The 18093-nt window shown below is 44.2% G+C and overlaps 1 protein-coding gene across 3 annotated transcripts in view; it reads right to left on the bottom strand.

Moving 5' to 3' along the window:
- Positions 1-18093, bottom strand: part of ccdc40 (coiled-coil domain 40 molecular ruler complex subunit) — a 69099-nt gene that overhangs the window by 8207 nt on the left and 42799 nt on the right. For all 3 annotated transcript variants that reach the window (XM_068004104.1, XM_068004105.1, XM_068004106.1), the window contains 5 exons: positions 15352-15565; positions 13506-13675; positions 11794-11885; positions 6101-6221; positions 4730-4918 (listed from right to left, as the gene is read on the bottom strand). In XM_068004104.1, the coding sequence (XP_067860205.1) occupies positions 4730-4918; positions 6101-6221; positions 11794-11885; positions 13506-13675; positions 15352-15565 (786 nt within the window). The remainder of the gene's footprint in view (positions 1-4729; positions 4919-6100; positions 6222-11793; positions 11886-13505; positions 13676-15351; positions 15566-18093) is intronic.

The raw sequence follows: 18093 nt of genomic DNA, 5'->3' as shown, positions 1-18093 counted from the left end.
CTAAGCTGCGCAGCGGGTGGACTGCGCATGCGCAGTAAGGTCTGTCAGCTGGAGGAGCCCTATTTAAAGGGGCAGAACTCCACTGACTGATGCTGCAACAAATAGGAAAAATTACAGCAAGGAGCAGCCCAGGGGGAAGGCTGCTCCCAGGTTTAATGATGCCTCACTCCAGGTCTTATTGGATGGGGTGAGGAGGAGGGGGAGGACAGAGATCTTCCCCCCAGCGGGCGGGAGGAAGCGGCCTGCCTCTGCCACCAAGAAGGCCTGGCTCGAGGTGGCAGAGGAGGTCAACTGCACCACCAACATATCGCCCGTCTGCTTACAGTGCAGGAGGCGCTGCAATGACCTAAGTAGGTCAGCCAAAGTGAGTACACTTACTCATTCCCCTACACTCCGTCTGCCACATCACCGCCCCCACCCCACATCTCCTTCTGCACAGCCAACACTACTCTGTCACATCACCCCTCACACCCACTCAAACCTCATCCTCATCGTACCTGCACTTACTCACCTCGCCAGTACTCATCCCGCCACTACCACTCAACCCAATCCTCATACAATCTCATGGCTCTATCTCATACTCACCCTCTCATGCGTCTCTTTCACAGTCAGCCTCACTCAACCTGCCACTACCTGTGCTGCAGCCACAGGGCATGCATCACATATGTGCAGTAGGCAGCGTAAGGCAAACGTGTCGTGAGCATGAAGGGGATGCACAAGGGTGTTTGAGCGTTTGTCATGGTTTTTACTTATATTTAATTTCTGATCAACTCACATTACATATTATATTGGCACCACTACTGCCACATCTTTGCGAATCTTGTATGGTTTGTGCAATAATGCCCTTTCCTGAGGATCACAATGAAGACCCACAACTGATGCCACCCATTGTGTCACTGCAGAGTGGGTGTAGGTGTATTTGCAGGGCTCCTTTGTGCAGACGACTGAAAGATGTCGGCGATGTCCCCGGTGGCACCCTGGAAGGACGCGGAGGAGAAGTTGTTGAGGGCAGTGGTGACTTTGACAGCGACAGGTAAGAAGATGGTACTCGGGCCAGCCGGGAGCAGCTCCGCATGAAGGAGGCTGCAGATGCCCACGACTACATGTCGAGTGACTCTGAGCCTCCGTGTGCACTGCTGCTCAGAGAGGTCCAGGAAGCTGAGCCTCGCTCTGTGGACCCTGTGGCGAGGGTAGTGCCCTCTGCGACGCATCTCTCTCTGCCGTTGCCCTCCCTCCTGCTGTGCAGGTGGATGTGTCACAGCACTGTGTTGTGGAGCTCCACGTGTCAGAGGTAGATGGCGAGGCCGACGATGCTGGTGATGCTGTTCGCCCTCCGAGGAGGTCATGACTGTAGCTACGGCGGCCCCCATCCGGAAGATGTACATTTGAGGGGGTCCGCAAGGTAGCTAAATGTGTCTGGACACCGGGGTAAGTGTGCAAGTTGGTGAATTTTGTTGCTAGGAGGAGGGTGGTGGAGGCCAAACTTTGTCCAAAGTGACAGAGTGGCCTCCTGCAATGAGTGAGGGTCTCCCCCCACAACCTGTCAAATGGACCTTTGCAGCTACCACAGGCTGATGGCTGCAACATGTCCATTTGAACTAGGAGTGTTTTCCCCAGTACGGGAAACAGTCTCAGTCAGTTGCAAAATCCCATCCCTGCTAAAATAACAGATCAATCTGGTCTGTAAACAACCTGAAGTACCTGTTCAAGTACTTTAAGTGGCACCCCGCCGGCTTTAATTGCCGGCGGGAGTCCCACATGCGGGGGCTGCGCGCGCATGTGAACGCGTCAGTGGGGAATCCGGAAATGGGGCGGGTTGGAGCCGGGCTCCGGACCCGCCCCGGGAATCCCCGATTTTCGCAGCCCCCCCGCTACGAACGCACCCGATCGCGGGTGCGAAAATCGAGCCCTATGCCTCTATTTCTAAAGCCCAGGACCCCGTATGCTTTTTTAACCGCTTTCTCAACCTGCCCTGCCACCTTCAACGATTTATGCACATACATCCCCAGATCCCTCTGTTCCTCCATCCCCTTTTAGAATTATGCCCTTTAGTTTATATTGCCTCTCATTTTTCCGCATTAAACTTCATCTGCCACGTGTCCGCCCATGCCACCAGAGTGTCTATATCCTCTTGAAGTCTATCGCTATCCTCCTCACTGTTCATTACCCTTCCAAGTTTTGTGTCATCCGCAAATTTTGAAATTGTGCCCTGTACTCCCAAGGCCAAATCATTAATATATATCAAGAAAAGCAGTGGTCCCAGCACCAACCCCTGTGGAACACCACTGCACACCTCCCTCCAGTCCAAAAAACAACCGCTCACCACTACTCTCTGTTTCCTGTCATTTAGCCAATTCTGTATCCATGTTGCTACTGCCCCCTTTATTCCATGGGCCGCAATCTTAATAGCAAGCCTACCATGTGGCACTTTATCAAATGCTTTTTGAAAATCCATATACACCACATCAACTGCATTGCCCTCATCTATCCTCTGTTACCTCATCAAAAAACACTCTCAAGTTGGTTAAACACGATTTGCCTTTAACAAATTCGTGCTGACTTTCCCTAATCAATCCATACTCGTCCAAGTGACTGTTAATTCTGTCCCGGGTTATCGTTTCCAAAAGTTTCCCCACCACCGAGGTTAAACTGACTAGCCTATAGTTGCTGGGTTTATCTTTACACCCTTTTTTGAACAAGGGTGTAACATTTGCAATTCTCCAGTCCTCTGGCACCACCCCCGTATCTAAGGATGTCTGGAGGATTATGGCCAGTACCTCTGCAATTTCCCCCAGGAAGCTGTCATGATGCAGTTGTACTTCAAGAATCAACTATACCTGCATTGATGAGACAAAATGCTGTTTTGGGTTGGTTTACTGAAGACCAGAAATACTCCCTGCAGCCCTGGCTGATGACACTTCTCCTGCAATCATTCTCCTCAGTAGAGGACTAGTATAATGAGACCTTAGGATCCAGCCAAATTGATATAGAACTAGCAACTGGCATGTTGAAATCCTGTTTCTGGTACCTTAGTAGGTCTGAAAGATCGGGAATTGGAAAGTACAATTTCAAAATTTGCAGACGACATCACACTGGGGGGTATAGTAAATACCAAGGAGGACTGTGACAAAATACAGGAAGACATTAATAAACTTGCAGAATGGGTGTGTAATTGGCAAATGAATTTCAAAGAAAGATAATTGTGAGGTGTTACATTTTGGCAGAAAGAATAAGGGGGCCACATACTTCTTGGATAATAAGAGTCTAAATGGGGTAGAGGACCAGAGGGACCTGGGGGTACAGATACACAAATCACTAAAAGTAGTGTCGCAGGTTAATAAAGCCATAAAAAAAATAGCAACCCAAGCACTGAGGTTTATTTCTAGATGAATAGAATGGAAAAGCAGAGAAGTTATGTTAAAATTGTATGGAACCTTGGTTAGTCCATCCACACTGAACAGTTCTGGTCTCCATATTATAAAAATGTTATAGAGGCACTGAAGAGGGTACAAAAAAGATTTACTAGGATGATGCCAGAACTGAGAGGATATACTTATCAGGAAAGGCTGAACAGGCTAGGGCTCTTTTTTCTAGAAAAGAGAAGACTGAGTGGTGACCTGATGGGGGTCTTTAAGATTATGAAAGGGTTTGATAGAGTAGACGTAGAGAAGGTATTTCCACTTGCAGGGGAGACCAAAACTAAGGGCCATAAATATAATTAGTCACTAATAAATCCAATAGGGAATTCAGGATTAGCTTCTTTATCCAGAGTGGTTAGAATGTGGAATTCGATACCACAAGTCGTAGTTGAGGTGACTAGCATAGATGCATCTAAGGGGAAGCTAGATAAACACATGAGAAGAAAGAAATAAAAGGATATGCTGATAGGGTTAGATGAAGTAGGGAGGAGGCTTGTGTGGAGCATAAACGCCGGCATGGACCTGTTGAGCCGAAGGTCTTGTTTCTGTGCTGTACATTCTATATAATTCTTGCAGTACAGCCCAATAAGGGTTTCACGTTCTGAAACATCTTCCAGTTCTGATGAAAGGTCATCGACCTGAAATGTTAACTCTCTTTCTCCACAGATGCTGCCTGACCTGCTGAGTATTTTCTATTTTTATTGGAACAGGGAATGCTTTATCACAGGTACCTTTTGAGGCTGACACTATAACATAATTTAAAATGGCATTAGATAAGTATTTAAAAAAGGAAGAATATAAAAGGCAAAGAGCAAGGAATTGGGATTAGAGTTGATAACTTCAGTTGAAGAGCTAGTACTAGCGTAGGCACAATGGACCAAATGGTCTCCTGTGCTATAATTTCAAGTAATTTCTATGATTCTATGATGTGCACAACACTGGTATGATATTTAAAATCAGTCCTGATCCTCCAAAAACTATAATGTTAGAATACTGAACTCTCTACTAGCAGGTCTGAGTATAGCACTCACAAAATTGTTCCAAAGGGCGAATTTACTAGTTTTAGCCAGATCACATAAGGGAGAGGAGAACTGACTGGGAGTGGTCCATTATTGTGCTGCCAAGTGATTCTTCTCTAGGTGAGTCAGCAATGAATGGCTGTGTGAACTGGAGCTGTTTATGGGCTGTACTATTCAAACCTTTTGATCAAGAGCACAATGGGTGCAAGAGCTTTGCTCAAGGTAGGAGAAAATGGATAGTACATATTTAATTCATGTGGGCTTAGAAATACTCAATCTCCTTTATCTCACCTTTTGCATAGTCCCAATTTTCTTGCACAGGTCCTGTATTTTGTTACGAAAATCATGTTTAGTTGTTTGCTTCTTGTCCAATTTGGCCTGTGCTTCCCCACGTGTCAAAATTGTATCCCTGCGCGAGACAACAGCCTCCATTTCACGAATCATTCGCTCTTGCTGCTTCATAAGCTGACTGTAGCGTATCTTTGGAACAAGAATACAGATATTACACAGTGATTTCACAACAAAATGTTAGAACCCTTCACCTCTAGTAACTTAGTTTGAATCCAACCAAGACAGATGGAATGTCTATTTTTGGATGACTAATGAGGGTTAAGTGAAATCAGTCTGGCTAATTTCCATGATCAAAGGATAGGGCAACATTCTCTTTAAGAATAATCACCAACAGGGAGAATGTCACAATTATTGTCATGCCTTTTGAATGAAGAAGTCATAATTGTGAATATTTCTATATGTAGTCAAAAAAGGATAAAAACAAAAATGGAATATTTAAAAATTATATTGAGAACTGTCCAGGGCACCTGTTATTTATTAACATGCTTGTGATCTTCCTTGGCATTGCTTGTGTTAAGTCACGGACACATTGTTTATAAAGACAACACTGCCATACCATTTAAATGCACAGTGAATCATTCTGCTGCTGAGACTGGATTTATGTTGAATGTGGCCTGTCCCTTTCAGGCCATAAAGTTAAACAGGCACAACTTGGGATCAATTAGAGGCTAATTGCTCTTCCTTTGTTTTATATGAATATATTTTAAAGCTCCTACTTGTTCATCTGTTTAGTTGTGAGTTTGTGCTGTTTTACGAATATCATACTTGAGCCGATTAGGTACATTGTGTCACAAACTTTTCCTTATCTGACACTTTCAAGTGTGGCATTTTCAAATGTGACAGATACGCTGGACAGTAGACTGCTATATAAAGCGCCCCATACCATAGGAAGGATTTTTTTTCTCGCGTGAGAGTGCAGCATAGTGCAATACAGATGATACCAGATCCAAGTTATGAAGAAAGATCAAGGATATTCAATAGGTTTTCATTTGAAAATGAGATTTTGATGTGAAAATTTTACAAATATTAGGTCACATTTATGAAGAAGATTCATAAACTTCACAAACAAATTGTTCACATCAATTAAAGATTCAAAACTAGAGGACATAGTTTAAAAATAAGGAATAAATACAGAATTCAGGTACAACTATTTTACACTTTCCTCCAGTTTTACAAAAATTGCTGTTCCAGCATTGAGCCTATACCAGTGGTACTGAATTAGAACCAAATCAGAGTGGGTAAAACTAGTAAATATTGGCAGTAGTCTATTGTTAGTTCATCGTTCTGTATCATCTTTGCAGAAGAACTCACCTCCATCCTGTGTATCTCAGCTCTCATGGCTCGTATCTCACTCTGTCCAACGCCTGAGTCAACAGCTGATCGTGCCTCTTTTGCTAACTGTATCTTCTTCTCCCACAGCATAATCTGACGCCTGTAAATACAAATACATGATGAAAGTACACTGGTACTGGAAATAAACTTTCACACCAATTGTGGAACTACGGCGATGCGAAAACAGAAAGAGTTAAGATTTCTGTACAATTTTCATAAAGAGGAAGTTTCACCATCAGGATCCCTGTTTAAAAATGAAACTACAATCCCCACCACTTACCCCAGACAGCTGCCTATATCGGGGAAGTGGCACCGACCATTTGCCATACGCTTCAATTACAAAGGCGCTGCTTAAACCGTATTAAGCACGCCAGCTATTTTGGGCATTTAAGCAGCTGTTCTTTTAGGCAGCCCCACCGCCTTTATTCTCCCCCACCTCGTGTCCTATGATTGCTGCTTACAAAGATGAAAGACCAGAAGTGAAATTGCGTACTTCAGCCCCATTTAGCCAGATCAAACAATCCCCTAATTGGTTAATCGCTTTTTCATTGCAGACCACTTTGTCTCCAGCATTGTTTTGTAAGCTGTGCAGTAGCCAATTTAAAGTGACCACAACTCCCATAAAGAATGGCTGGACTAAACACTCGTTCGATTCAACATTGAATATAGAATCTGTCGGAATCACTCTGGTTCATCCTGCCCACAGGAATAGAAGGTCCAAAAAAGCAAAATCAAATTTATCCAGTGAAATAACAACCAGATTCATGATGCACACAGTCTTAAATAATAACCACTTATTTTTAGCTGATACAAGAAGGGAACCTAGATGTTGGTTCATTTTGAGAGGTTGGAAGCTGGTCCCAGGCGTCAGTTTAGTTCCCAACAAAATTAAATCCACCAAAACACGAAATAACTGAAACGCATCAAATATTAAAGAGTCAACTTGCAGCCTTTCTATTCTGGGATTTAAACAGCTGTCCGAGTTGTTGCCACCAACAACCACTATACGGTATCATATGGATTGTTAATTTCCTGCTTACACCCACCATCGCTTATAGAGGGCAAATCGTGTTTGCACGAACATGCTCGCTATGGGTGGTGGGGATTGTTTTACAGAGTTGTGGTTCATTTGAGCACTTGTTTGTTTTATTCTGTCTATTTCAGTTGATCTTTAAACATTGTTTAAATATTAAGCCCTGATGAGATTATGAAGCATTATGGCCTGGAGGTTTTATTGATTGCAGCAAAATAAGAGAGCTGAATTAACATCAATTCTACGTAATTCTATGTAATTGAAACTATCAATAATTTAGGTTCCTTCAGCTGCAACCGTTGTTATGTTAATCCAATTCCTCAAATCAATAAAAGTGATTAAGAAGTGATAAAAGTAAGAAAAAAAATCAAAAGACTTATCAAAATTGATCTTCATTTAAATTACTTTTAAATGTGGTTACTTTTCGGCTGATTGATTGCCCTGGAGGGAGGGGAGAGGAATTCACCCTATCGTAGTTGAAACACTAAGACGTTGTTTGTCCATTGGGAGGAAGGAAAAAACTGGAGGATCAGAAGCCAGAAATGCAAAGGTGTTGGGATGGTCATTAAAACCTATTGATCAAATTAAACATTCCAAAATGAGCTACAAAATTCTATCTGTTACTTACATACACTGTAAATACTAAAATCTAGTAAGTATTTTAGTGGTCTATATTTTAAACTGAACTGAATTAAATTGCTGACCACCCAACTTCCCTTCCTGGCACCCATGCTAGCTGATATTGTAAATAGTTCCCTCTCCTCAGATACTGTCCCCCTCCTTTTCAAATCTGCCGTCATCACCCCCCTCCTTACCTACCCTTGACCCCTCTGTCCTTGCAAACTACCGTCCCATCTCCAACCTCCTTTTCCTCTCCAAAGTCTTTGAACATGTTGTCGCTTCCCAAATCCATGCCCATCTTTCCCGTAACTCCATGTTTGAATCATCCCAATTTGGTTTCCACTCCTGCCACAGCACTGAAATGGCTCTAAGCAGTCACAAACGACATCCTCTGTGACTGTGGTGCACTATCTGTCTTCACCCTTCATGACCTCTCTGCAGCTTTTGACACGGTTGACCACACCATCCTCCTCAAACACCTCTCCTCCATTGTCCAGCTGAGTAGGACTGTCCTCACCTGTTTCCACTCCAGTCATAGCCAGAGAATCTCCTGCAATGGCTTCTCTTCTCATTCCCGCACCTACCTCTGGGGTCCCTCAAGGATCTATCCTTGGCACCCTCCCATTTCTCATCTATATGCTGCCCCTCGGCGACACTATCCGAAAACACAATGCTGACAACACCCAGCTCGACCTCACCATCACCTCTCTCAACCCCTCCAATGCTTATGTACTGTTAGATTGCTTATCCAATATCCAGTCCTGGGTGAGCTGCAATTAAACATTGGGAAGGCCGAAGCCATTGTCTTCAGCCCCCATCACAAATTCTGTTCCCTCGCCACTGATTCCATCCCCCTCCCTGAACATTCCCTTAGGCTGAATCAGACTGTTCACAACCTCGGCACCCTATTTGACTCTGTAAGGAATCTTACAACACCAGGTTATAGTCCAACTGTTTTATTTGAAAATCACAAGATTTCGGAGGCTTTCTCCTTCGTCAGGCGAGTGTGGGATAGCATATTTGACTCTGAGCTGAGCTTCGACCCCTTATCCTCTCCATCACAAAGGCCACCTGCTTCCACCTTCATAACATCGGCCATATCCGCCCCGCCTCAGCTTATCTGCTGCTGAAATCCTCATCCATGCTTTTTGTACCTCCAGACTTGACTACTCCAATGCTTTCCTGGCTGGCCACCCATCTTCCACCCTCCATAAACTTTAATTCAGAACTCTGTTGCCTGTATTCCAACCCACACCAAGACTTGCTCACCCATTACCTCTGTCCTCGCTGACCTACATTGGCTCCCAATCCATCAAAGCCTTGAATTTAAAATTCTCATCATCATGTTCAAATCCCTCCACGGCCTAACCCCTCCTTATCTCTGTAACCTCCTCCAGCCCTGCAACCCTCCACGAACTGTGTTGCTCCAACTCTCTATCTTGTGCATCCCCCACTCCCTTTGGCCCACTATCGCAGACATGCCTTCAGCTATCTGGGCTTTAAACTCTGGATATCCCTCCCTGAACCTCTCCATCTCTCCACCTCCCTTAAGATCCTCCTTAAAACTTATGCTCCTGTAAAGTGCCTTGGGATGTTTTCCGACATTAAAGGCACTATATAAATTATTTTTTATTTGTTCATGGGATGTGGGCGTCGCTGGCGAGGCCGGCATTTATTGCCCATCCCTAATTGCCCTTGAGAAGGTGGTGGTGAGCCGCTGCAGTCCGTGTGGTGAAGGAAGGGAGTTCCAAGATTTAGACCCAGCGACGATGAAGGAACGGCGATATATTTCCAAGTCGGGATGGTGTGTGACTTGGAGGGGAACGTGCAGGTGGTGTTGTTCCCATGCGCCTGCTGCTCTTGTCCTTCTAGGTGGTAGAGGTCGCGGGTTGGGAGGTGCTGTCGAAGAAGCCTTGGCGAGTTGCTGCAGTACATCCTGTGGATAGTGCACACTGCAGCCACAGTGCGCCGGTGGTGAAGGAAGTGAATGTTTAGGGTGGTGGATGGGGTGCCAATCAAGCGGGCTGATTTTCCTGGATGGTGTCGAGCTTCTTGCGTGTTTTTGGAGCTGCACTCATCCAGGCAAGTGGAGAGTATTCCATCACACTCCTGACTTGTGCCTTGTAGATGGTGGAAAGGCTTTGGGGAGTTAGGAGGTGAGTCACACGCCGCAGAATACCCAGCGTCTGACCTGCTCTCGTAGCCACAGTATTTATATGGCTGGTCCAGTTAAGTTTCTGGTCAATGGTGACCCCCAGGATGTTGATGGTGGGGGATTCGGCGATGGTAATGCCGTTGAATGTCAAGGGGAGGTGGTTAGACTCTCTCTTGTTGGAGATGGTCATTGCCTGGCACTTGTCTGGCACGAATGTTACTTGCCAATCATCAGCCCAAGCCTGGATGTTATCCAGGTCTTGCTGCATGCGGGCTCGGACTGCTTCATTATTTGAGGGGTTGTGAATTGAACTGAACACTGTGCAATCATCAGCGAACATCCCCATTTCTGACCTTATGATGGAGGGAAGGTCATTGATGAAGCAGCTGAAGATGGTTGGGCCTAGGACACTGCCCTGAGGAACTCCTGCAGCAATGCCCTGGGGCTGAGATGATTGGCCTCCAACAACCACTACCATCTTCCTTTGTGCTCGGTATGACTCCAGCCACTGGAGAGATTTCCCCCTGACTCCCATTGACTTCAATTTTACTAGGGCTCCTTGGTGCCACACTCAGTCAAATGCTGCCTTGATGTCAAGGGCAGTCACTCTCACCTCAGCTCTGGAATTCAGCTCTTTTGTCATGTTTGGACCAAGGCTGTAATGAGGTCTGGAGCCGAGTGGTCCTAGCGGAACTCAAACTGAGCATTGGTGAGCAGGTTATTGGTGAGTAAGTGCCACTTGATAGCACTGTCGACGACACCTTCCATCACTTTGCTGATGATTGAGAGTAGACTGATGGGGCGGTAATTGGCCGGATTGGAATTGTCCTGCTTTTTGTGGACAGGACATACCTGGGCAATTTTCCACATTGTCGGGTAGATGCCAGTGTTGCAGCTGCACTGGAACAGCTTGGCTAGAGGCGCGGCTAGTTCTGGAGCACAAGTCTTCAGCACTACAGCCAGGGTGTTGTCGGGGCCCATACCCTTTGCTGTATCCAGTGCACTCAGCCCTTTCTTGATATCATGTGGAGTGAATCAAATTGGCTGAAGACTGGCTTCTGTGATGGTGGGGATATCGGGAGGAGGCCGAGATGGATCATCTACTCGGCACTTCTGGCTGAAGATGGTTGTAAATGCTTCAGCCTTATCTTTTGCACTCACGTGCTGGACTCCACCATCATTGAGGATGGGAATGTTTGCAAAGCCTCCTCCTCCCGTTAGTTGTTAAATTGTCCACCACCATTCCCGACTGGATGTGGCAGGACTGCAGAGCTTTGATCTGATCCGTTGGTTGTGGAATTGCTTAGCTCTGTCTATAGCATGTTGCTTCTGCTGTTTAGCATGCATGTAGTCCTGAGTTGTAGCTTCACCAGGTTGGCACCTCATTTTTAGGTGCGCCTGGTGCTGCTCCTGGCATGCTCTTCTACACTCCTCATTGAACCAGGGTTGATCCCCTGGCTTGTTGGTAATGGTAGTGAGGAATATGCCGGGCCATGAGATTACAGATTGTGCTGGAATACAATTCTGCTGCTGCTGATGGCCCACAGCGCCTCATGGATGCCCAGTTTTGAGCTGCTAGATCTGTTCTGAATCTATCCCATTTAGCACGGTGGTAGTGCCACACAACATGTTGGATGGTGTCCTCAGTGCAAAGACGGGACTTTGTCTCCACAAGGACTGTGCGGTGGTCACTCCTACCAATACTGTCATGGACAGATGCATTTGCAACAGGTAGATTGGTGAGGACGAGGTCAAGTACGTTGTTGTTGTTGTTTAAAGCCATTCAAGATTAATATTATTGAACCATCATTTGGGTCCACTGCAGATCTAAAATCGGAGCCACACACTCTTATAGTTACTCACTCTGCTTCCACAAGACTGTTAAGCTGCCGTTCTTTTTCCTCCTTCATCTGGTCCAGATATTGCTGCTTTACAATAGATTCTCGTTCAGCATCCTGAAAGAATAACACTTAGATGTGTACGGTAAATTTTAATGTAAGAGTTTATCCCATATTGTGCACCAAATGTAACATTGTTTGTCTTCTGATTTGCCAGCTGACTCACCACCTACAAGTAGGCAGAGCACATTTTCAATGTAACTGTTGAGTTTCAACCATCCGCACTTAATTAAAGACTGCGAAAGTAAGAACAGACTTACTTAATTTTTAAGCAAAGGATAAGCAGTCTTTGCTAGAATCAGTGGGTGAAACTGCTTTACAGATGTTGCTAATTTAAATATAACATAAAAAAGCTCTTTCTATAAGTTACAAAAATATCCATCCAAGAATTTTGAAAAAGAAAACTTGAAAGTTAAATTATGTCTCTCATGGGAAATTGAAATGTAACCAATCATTGGTGTATTCATCATTTGAGTATTACAGAAGTAACTTTAAATAGATGCTATTAAACTTTTTTTTAAAGGAACATTTTGGGGAAACGGAAATCATTTAATGAAATGGAGCATGTATGCATACCCTTTTATGCATTATAAAAGGGATACCTAAATTAACAGTTATCAAATTCCATTAGACAATGTCATCTGTCAGTCAAAAGTAGAGTCTTAGTTTCCATTATTTTGGAAAGTCTGATATAGGCTGATTATTGTGGCCATCTTGGTAACTTACAGCTATTTTATATTTACCAGCTGTACCCGTTTTTAGTATAAAGTTGTACTTCACAAAGTTCTAAAATTGAAACATTACAGAAGCTGCATGAGGAAAAAAACAAGGGGACAGAAACTTTTGGGAATCATCCAAACATGACGGGCAAGAAAAGACCAGCTGGTCCGTCAAGCCTGCTGCTCACTCATGATGCCTGGAGCATCATGACTAGACGCTTCCTACCCTCCCCTGGAGCTGTGTAATCTTCTGGGAGATGCAAAGAAAGAGAAAAAAACCTAGGGCCAATAATGAAAAAAAAAATCTGGAAAATTCCTCTCCCACCCCGCCCCCCCACCTCAGGCGATCGAAACCAGTCCAGGAGATCACATTGACCATGTGTACGTTAACATGTTAATCCACTTGCCTTTTATATGATGCGATCTCTGCCCCACCAAGAACCAGTCCAGCTCGTGCAGACAGTCTGCACACACCACCCATTTCAGATGCTCACTGTTCTCTGGGAAAAGAAGAACCGTCGAACATCTAGTCTATTCCTACTCTTGCGTAGTTTAAATGGATATCCCTTGATCATCCCCAATCTGTCAAACTGAAAGAATCTATCAATAGGCATGCAATCCAGTCCTTTCGCTATTTTATATACCTCTATCGGGTCGCCTCTAAGTCTATGCTGCTCTAAAGTAAATAGACCCAGCTCTTTAAGCTTATCTGAGTAACTAAGGTTCTTTAAGTTAGAAGTCATTCTTGTAGCTCCGCTCTGAACTTTTTCCAAAGCTACTATATCACCCACCGTGTGAGAGGTCCAAAACTTGGTATAATACTCTAGAAGTGGTCTAACCGAGGACCTGTATAATGACAGATCAAACAATGATGTTTCACTGACTTTTATGATGGAAAGGGGTTGTATATTTGCTAACTTTTTATTTTTCTCCAATTATGTATTTTGCCTGTACTAACCTTCAAGGCACTTAAAAAATTATTTTCCATGAGTACATTCATCTGCTCAAGTGAATCCTTCACAGAGGTGTTCTTTGTTAACAACGTGTTGAGCTTCACCATGTCATTAGACATAGCCTGCAAGTGATGCGTAATTTCTTTCTTTCCATTAAGTTCCTGTTGTATCATATCTAAAGGAAGAAAAGAATAAACATTGGATTTATTGTGTCAAGCAACACTGTCAAAGTAGAGGAAAGGTTGGTTGTAAAACAGATTAAACGAGAATGGGAAGATTGTTGTTGGGGGTAGGGGTAGGAGGGGGATTGGTACAGGATGGTACATCTGATCTCTGTATGCCAGAGACAGTGTGACCTGACATCATGATCTTGCTCTTTCCCCACGGTTGGTAGCTCCCAACAGCTGCCTGATAATTTGGAATCTTCACAAACATGTTTCTTTGATAAGCTGCCATAAGAACAACCAGTGCTAGCTGTCAGATATTAAAGAAATTTACTTTGTAACAACCATGTATTATTGGGAGTCTGGCTTGCACTTCACCAACCTCAAATAACCTGACCATTCAATTGAAAAAACTTTCCTCACTTGACATCTGCACATGCACACTTCTAACAAGGGTAACCGGATAGCAACCAGGAGCAGGAACCCCGGCCAAATCCCTTCTTCCCTAACCCAGGGACACAGACACAAATTACTGAGATCAATTAACTCAGCATAGATCAGGAATTGAACCTGGGATCGTCCCTGGTCTGTATAGCTCAGCTACTCACTGGATGAGCTCACCAAGTCATCAGAGTATGGGTGAAAGCAGCATGGGATGACTGGCTTTCTAATTGCCCCTTCCTCCCTTTGTCAGATGTGAAGTTTCTGATCAGCACCTTCTTTTGATGGTACCAATGAGATCTGAACTGACTGCATGCAGTATTGCAAGTACAAACCCTACATTCTGTGAGTCCATGACTTAAGCTTGTGGAACCACCAAAATGCAACATTCTCAGCTATATCATTTAGTATTTAACATCACATTCCTCTTATCTGGACAATTTATTCAAGGCAAAGGAGGCGGGAGTATGGGAATTATGACAATTGGCTCCATCCTGCTGGCTCTGCCTCCTTTTAATATGCCAGGCTTTCAAGGACAAAGGGCAGACAAAACTACCACCTGTCCCCAGAGGAAACTCCCACAGCTTGCTCTTCGGGAGACCCAGCATGACTGGGTCCAGCCCCATTTCACACCCCTACTTATCTTCGCCCACTGGGATTCTTCTGCAAGTACACCACAGGCCCTGAAGAAAATTTGGGGCCTTGGTCTTTAGAGGGAAATGTATTCTACTGGATTACTATATAATCAGAATAAATTTTATAAAAGAAGATATCTGGGCATCAAACAGTATCTTTCCGTTGCCTCTTGTTACTGTGTCTTATGCTTTAAAACCATTTATCAGAATTGGTATTTTGTGTATAACTCCCTCTGATGTAATTGGGAGGTGAGCTATAGGCTGCACTCTCCAACATAAGGTAACAAGTGCAGGGGTTTGTGTTATCACACCAGGTGTAGTTCCATTCCCAGGCTGTTTCCAATTAGCAGAGTGACAAAGCTGACTGAGAGGCATTGATAATAAATGTATAAATATTTTCCTTTACAACGTTTAGGGTAATGCATTCTGCCGAACTGTTACAAATCTCCTTTACACACAAGTGAAATATAAGGAAACAACATTTTGTGAATAAGATCTAAGATAACTTTTTACCAATTTGTACATTTTACATAGTAAATTACACACTTTCTAAGGCAGGTAAACACAAAAATAATTTGAGTATAGAACATCAAGGTTGATTTTCAGCTTACTTTCAGTGCGGATTTTCTTTTGTTGAAGAATGGTGACCTGTTTCTTCAGCAGTTCCACATCAGCTGTCTGCTGCTCCCTTTCTTGGGTCAGTCTGACTAGCTCATGCTGTTGTTGGAGCCAATACCGTTGGAGTGATGTAATTTCTTTGTTGTGTTCCTCAATCGTTTTTGTCAAGGTTTTGATTTCAAGCTCCAGAGGGCTCATTTCCTGTCCCTGAAGAGTAAAAGCGAATGTGCAGTAAATTCAAATGTTGAGCCCCTCCCCCACACATTCTAATTTGAAATTATCCAATCTCTAGACCGTCTTGGAAGAAAATATCTGAACTTACATGCAACACATAAACACAGTACATTAGGGTGTTAATATTCAAACACAACACATCACTATCTATCTTTATTAAAAATCTTATATCTGCACGCATTTCCAGTCTAAGCCACTTGACTTACTGTTATCAGGTTTTTGTCACACTTTTTGTGTCAACATGTTCCATTATGAATTTCTGCATCTACATATATAATGGAAAATGCCAATGTCAACCTGTCACTCTGATTTTGCAACATGGCCACAATACTCAGTAATTTAAATTTCTAATGTCTAAAATAAGGGTTTAACCAAATTTTTTAAAAATCAACATAATTAAACTTATTAATTGAATTGACTTTTGTGTCTTTTAAAGCCTTCTTTAAAATTTTTACTTGAAGGCATCAGCTTTTGCCAGAAGCCTAGACTTTGAGTTGATATTATTGCCCAGAGCTGTGACACAGAGCTGAATTTAGATTGTGCCGTCTGATCATGTGCCATCTATTTAATTCCTATGTGACTGTGACAATGGTAAACCATCCTTCATCATTCTTCTCGACCTGTCTGCAGTCTTTGACACACTTGACCACACCTTCCTCGTCCAACGCCTCTCCTTCGTCATTCAGCTGGGTGGAACTGCTCTCACCTGGTTCCATTCTTATCTATCCAGCCGTAGCCAGCGAATCACCTGCAATGGATTCTCTTCCCGCTCCCCCACCGTTACCTCTGGAATTCCCCAAGGACCTATCCTTGATCCCCTCCTATTTCTTACCTACATGCTGCCCCTTGGCAACATCATCCAAAAACACGTCAGATTCCACATGTATGCTGACGACACCCAGCTCTACCTCACAACCACCTCCCTCAACCCCTCCACTGTCTCTCATTTGTCACATTGCTTGTACAATGAGCAAAAGTTTCCTCCAACTAAATATCGGGAAGACCAAAGCCATTGTCTTCGGTCCCCGCTGCAAACACCATTCCCTAGCCACCGACTCCATTCCTCTCCCTAGCCACTGTCTGAGGCTGAACCAGACCTTTCGACACCCTGGCATCCTATTTGACCCTGAGATGAGCTTCCGACCATATATCCGCTCCATCACCAAGACCGCCTACTTCCACCTTCGTAACACCGCCCGTCTCCGCCCCTGCCTCAGCTCATCTGCTGCTGAAACTCTCATCCATGCCTTGTTACCTGCAGCCTGGACTATTACAATGGTGTCATGGCTGACCTCCCAACTTCCACCCTCCATAAACTTGAGCTCATCCAAAACTCTGCTGCCCGTATCCTAACTCGCACCAAGTCCCATTCTTCCATCACCCCTGTGCTAGCTGACCAACATTGGCTCCCAGTCCGAGAACATCTCAATTTTAAAATTCTCATCCTTGTTTTCAAATCCCTCCATGGGCCTCGCTCCTCCCTATCTCTGTAACCTCCTCCAGCCCCGCAACCCTCCGAGATCTCTGTGCTCCTCCAATTCTTGCCTCTTGCCTATCCCCGATTTTAATAGCTCCACCACTGGAGGATATGCCTTCAGCTGCCTAGGCATAAGCTCTGGAATTCCCTCCCTAAACCTCTCCACCTCTCGACATCTCTCTCCTCCTTTACGACTCTCCTTAAAACCTACCTCTTTGACCAAGCTTTTGGTCATCTGTCCTAATACCTCCTTATGTGGCTCGGTGTGAAAGTTTGTTTGATAACGCTCCTGTGAAGCGCCTTGGGACGCTTTACCATGTTAAAGGTGTTATATAAATGCAAGTTGTTGTTGTTGTTAATTTGCCAGGATTCATCACCACCATTCAGTCAGCTATGCTGAGAATTTTTTTTTCTCTAGCTACTAGCAGTTTCTGGTCAAAGTTTTTCAAAATTATTTGAAGATAGAGTGAAAATTGCAAAAGCTTTACTGAGGTAAAATTCATACATTAAAAAAAAGGCTGTATGTCTGAATGTGAGAGAGAAAAGTGAGTGTTCTGATTAAAAACCCATTGTAGACTTTGTTTTCTATTCTATAAACTTTAGAAAGCGAGAGAAAGAGAAACTTGGGTCAGAGAGAGAGAGAGAGAAGGCAAGAAACAGTGGGGTCAAATTTTTGGGTGGTCTCCTGGCGGAACACACCTGCAGCCCGCCCATTCCAGCAGCGAAGGAGGAGCCATTTTGAGGCCCACGCCTCATTTAAATGGAATTGGCAAGTTGCCTGCCCCGAACAGATTCCCGAATCAGGCCGGCGCAATATCGGATGACTCAGGGGCTGCTCCTCCTGGCCCTGGAGAGTGCATGGCTCTGGTTCAGACGAGTTCTGTCCTAAAATGGCAATCTGGGTCCTGTGTACATCGTAGGACTCCGAATTACATATAAAAAGGGGTCTATCGGCTGAAACGGGCAGGCACTTTGGCCACTCAAAGGTAGGTCCCTAAAAAGGTGGCAGCAGGCAGGAGGCAGA

Source organism: Heptranchias perlo, chromosome 23 (assembly GCF_035084215.1).
Source record: "Heptranchias perlo isolate sHepPer1 chromosome 23, sHepPer1.hap1, whole genome shotgun sequence".
Lineage (NCBI taxonomy): Eukaryota > Metazoa > Chordata > Chondrichthyes > Hexanchiformes > Hexanchidae > Heptranchias > Heptranchias perlo.
This window is presented reverse-complemented; position numbering and strand designations above follow the sequence as displayed.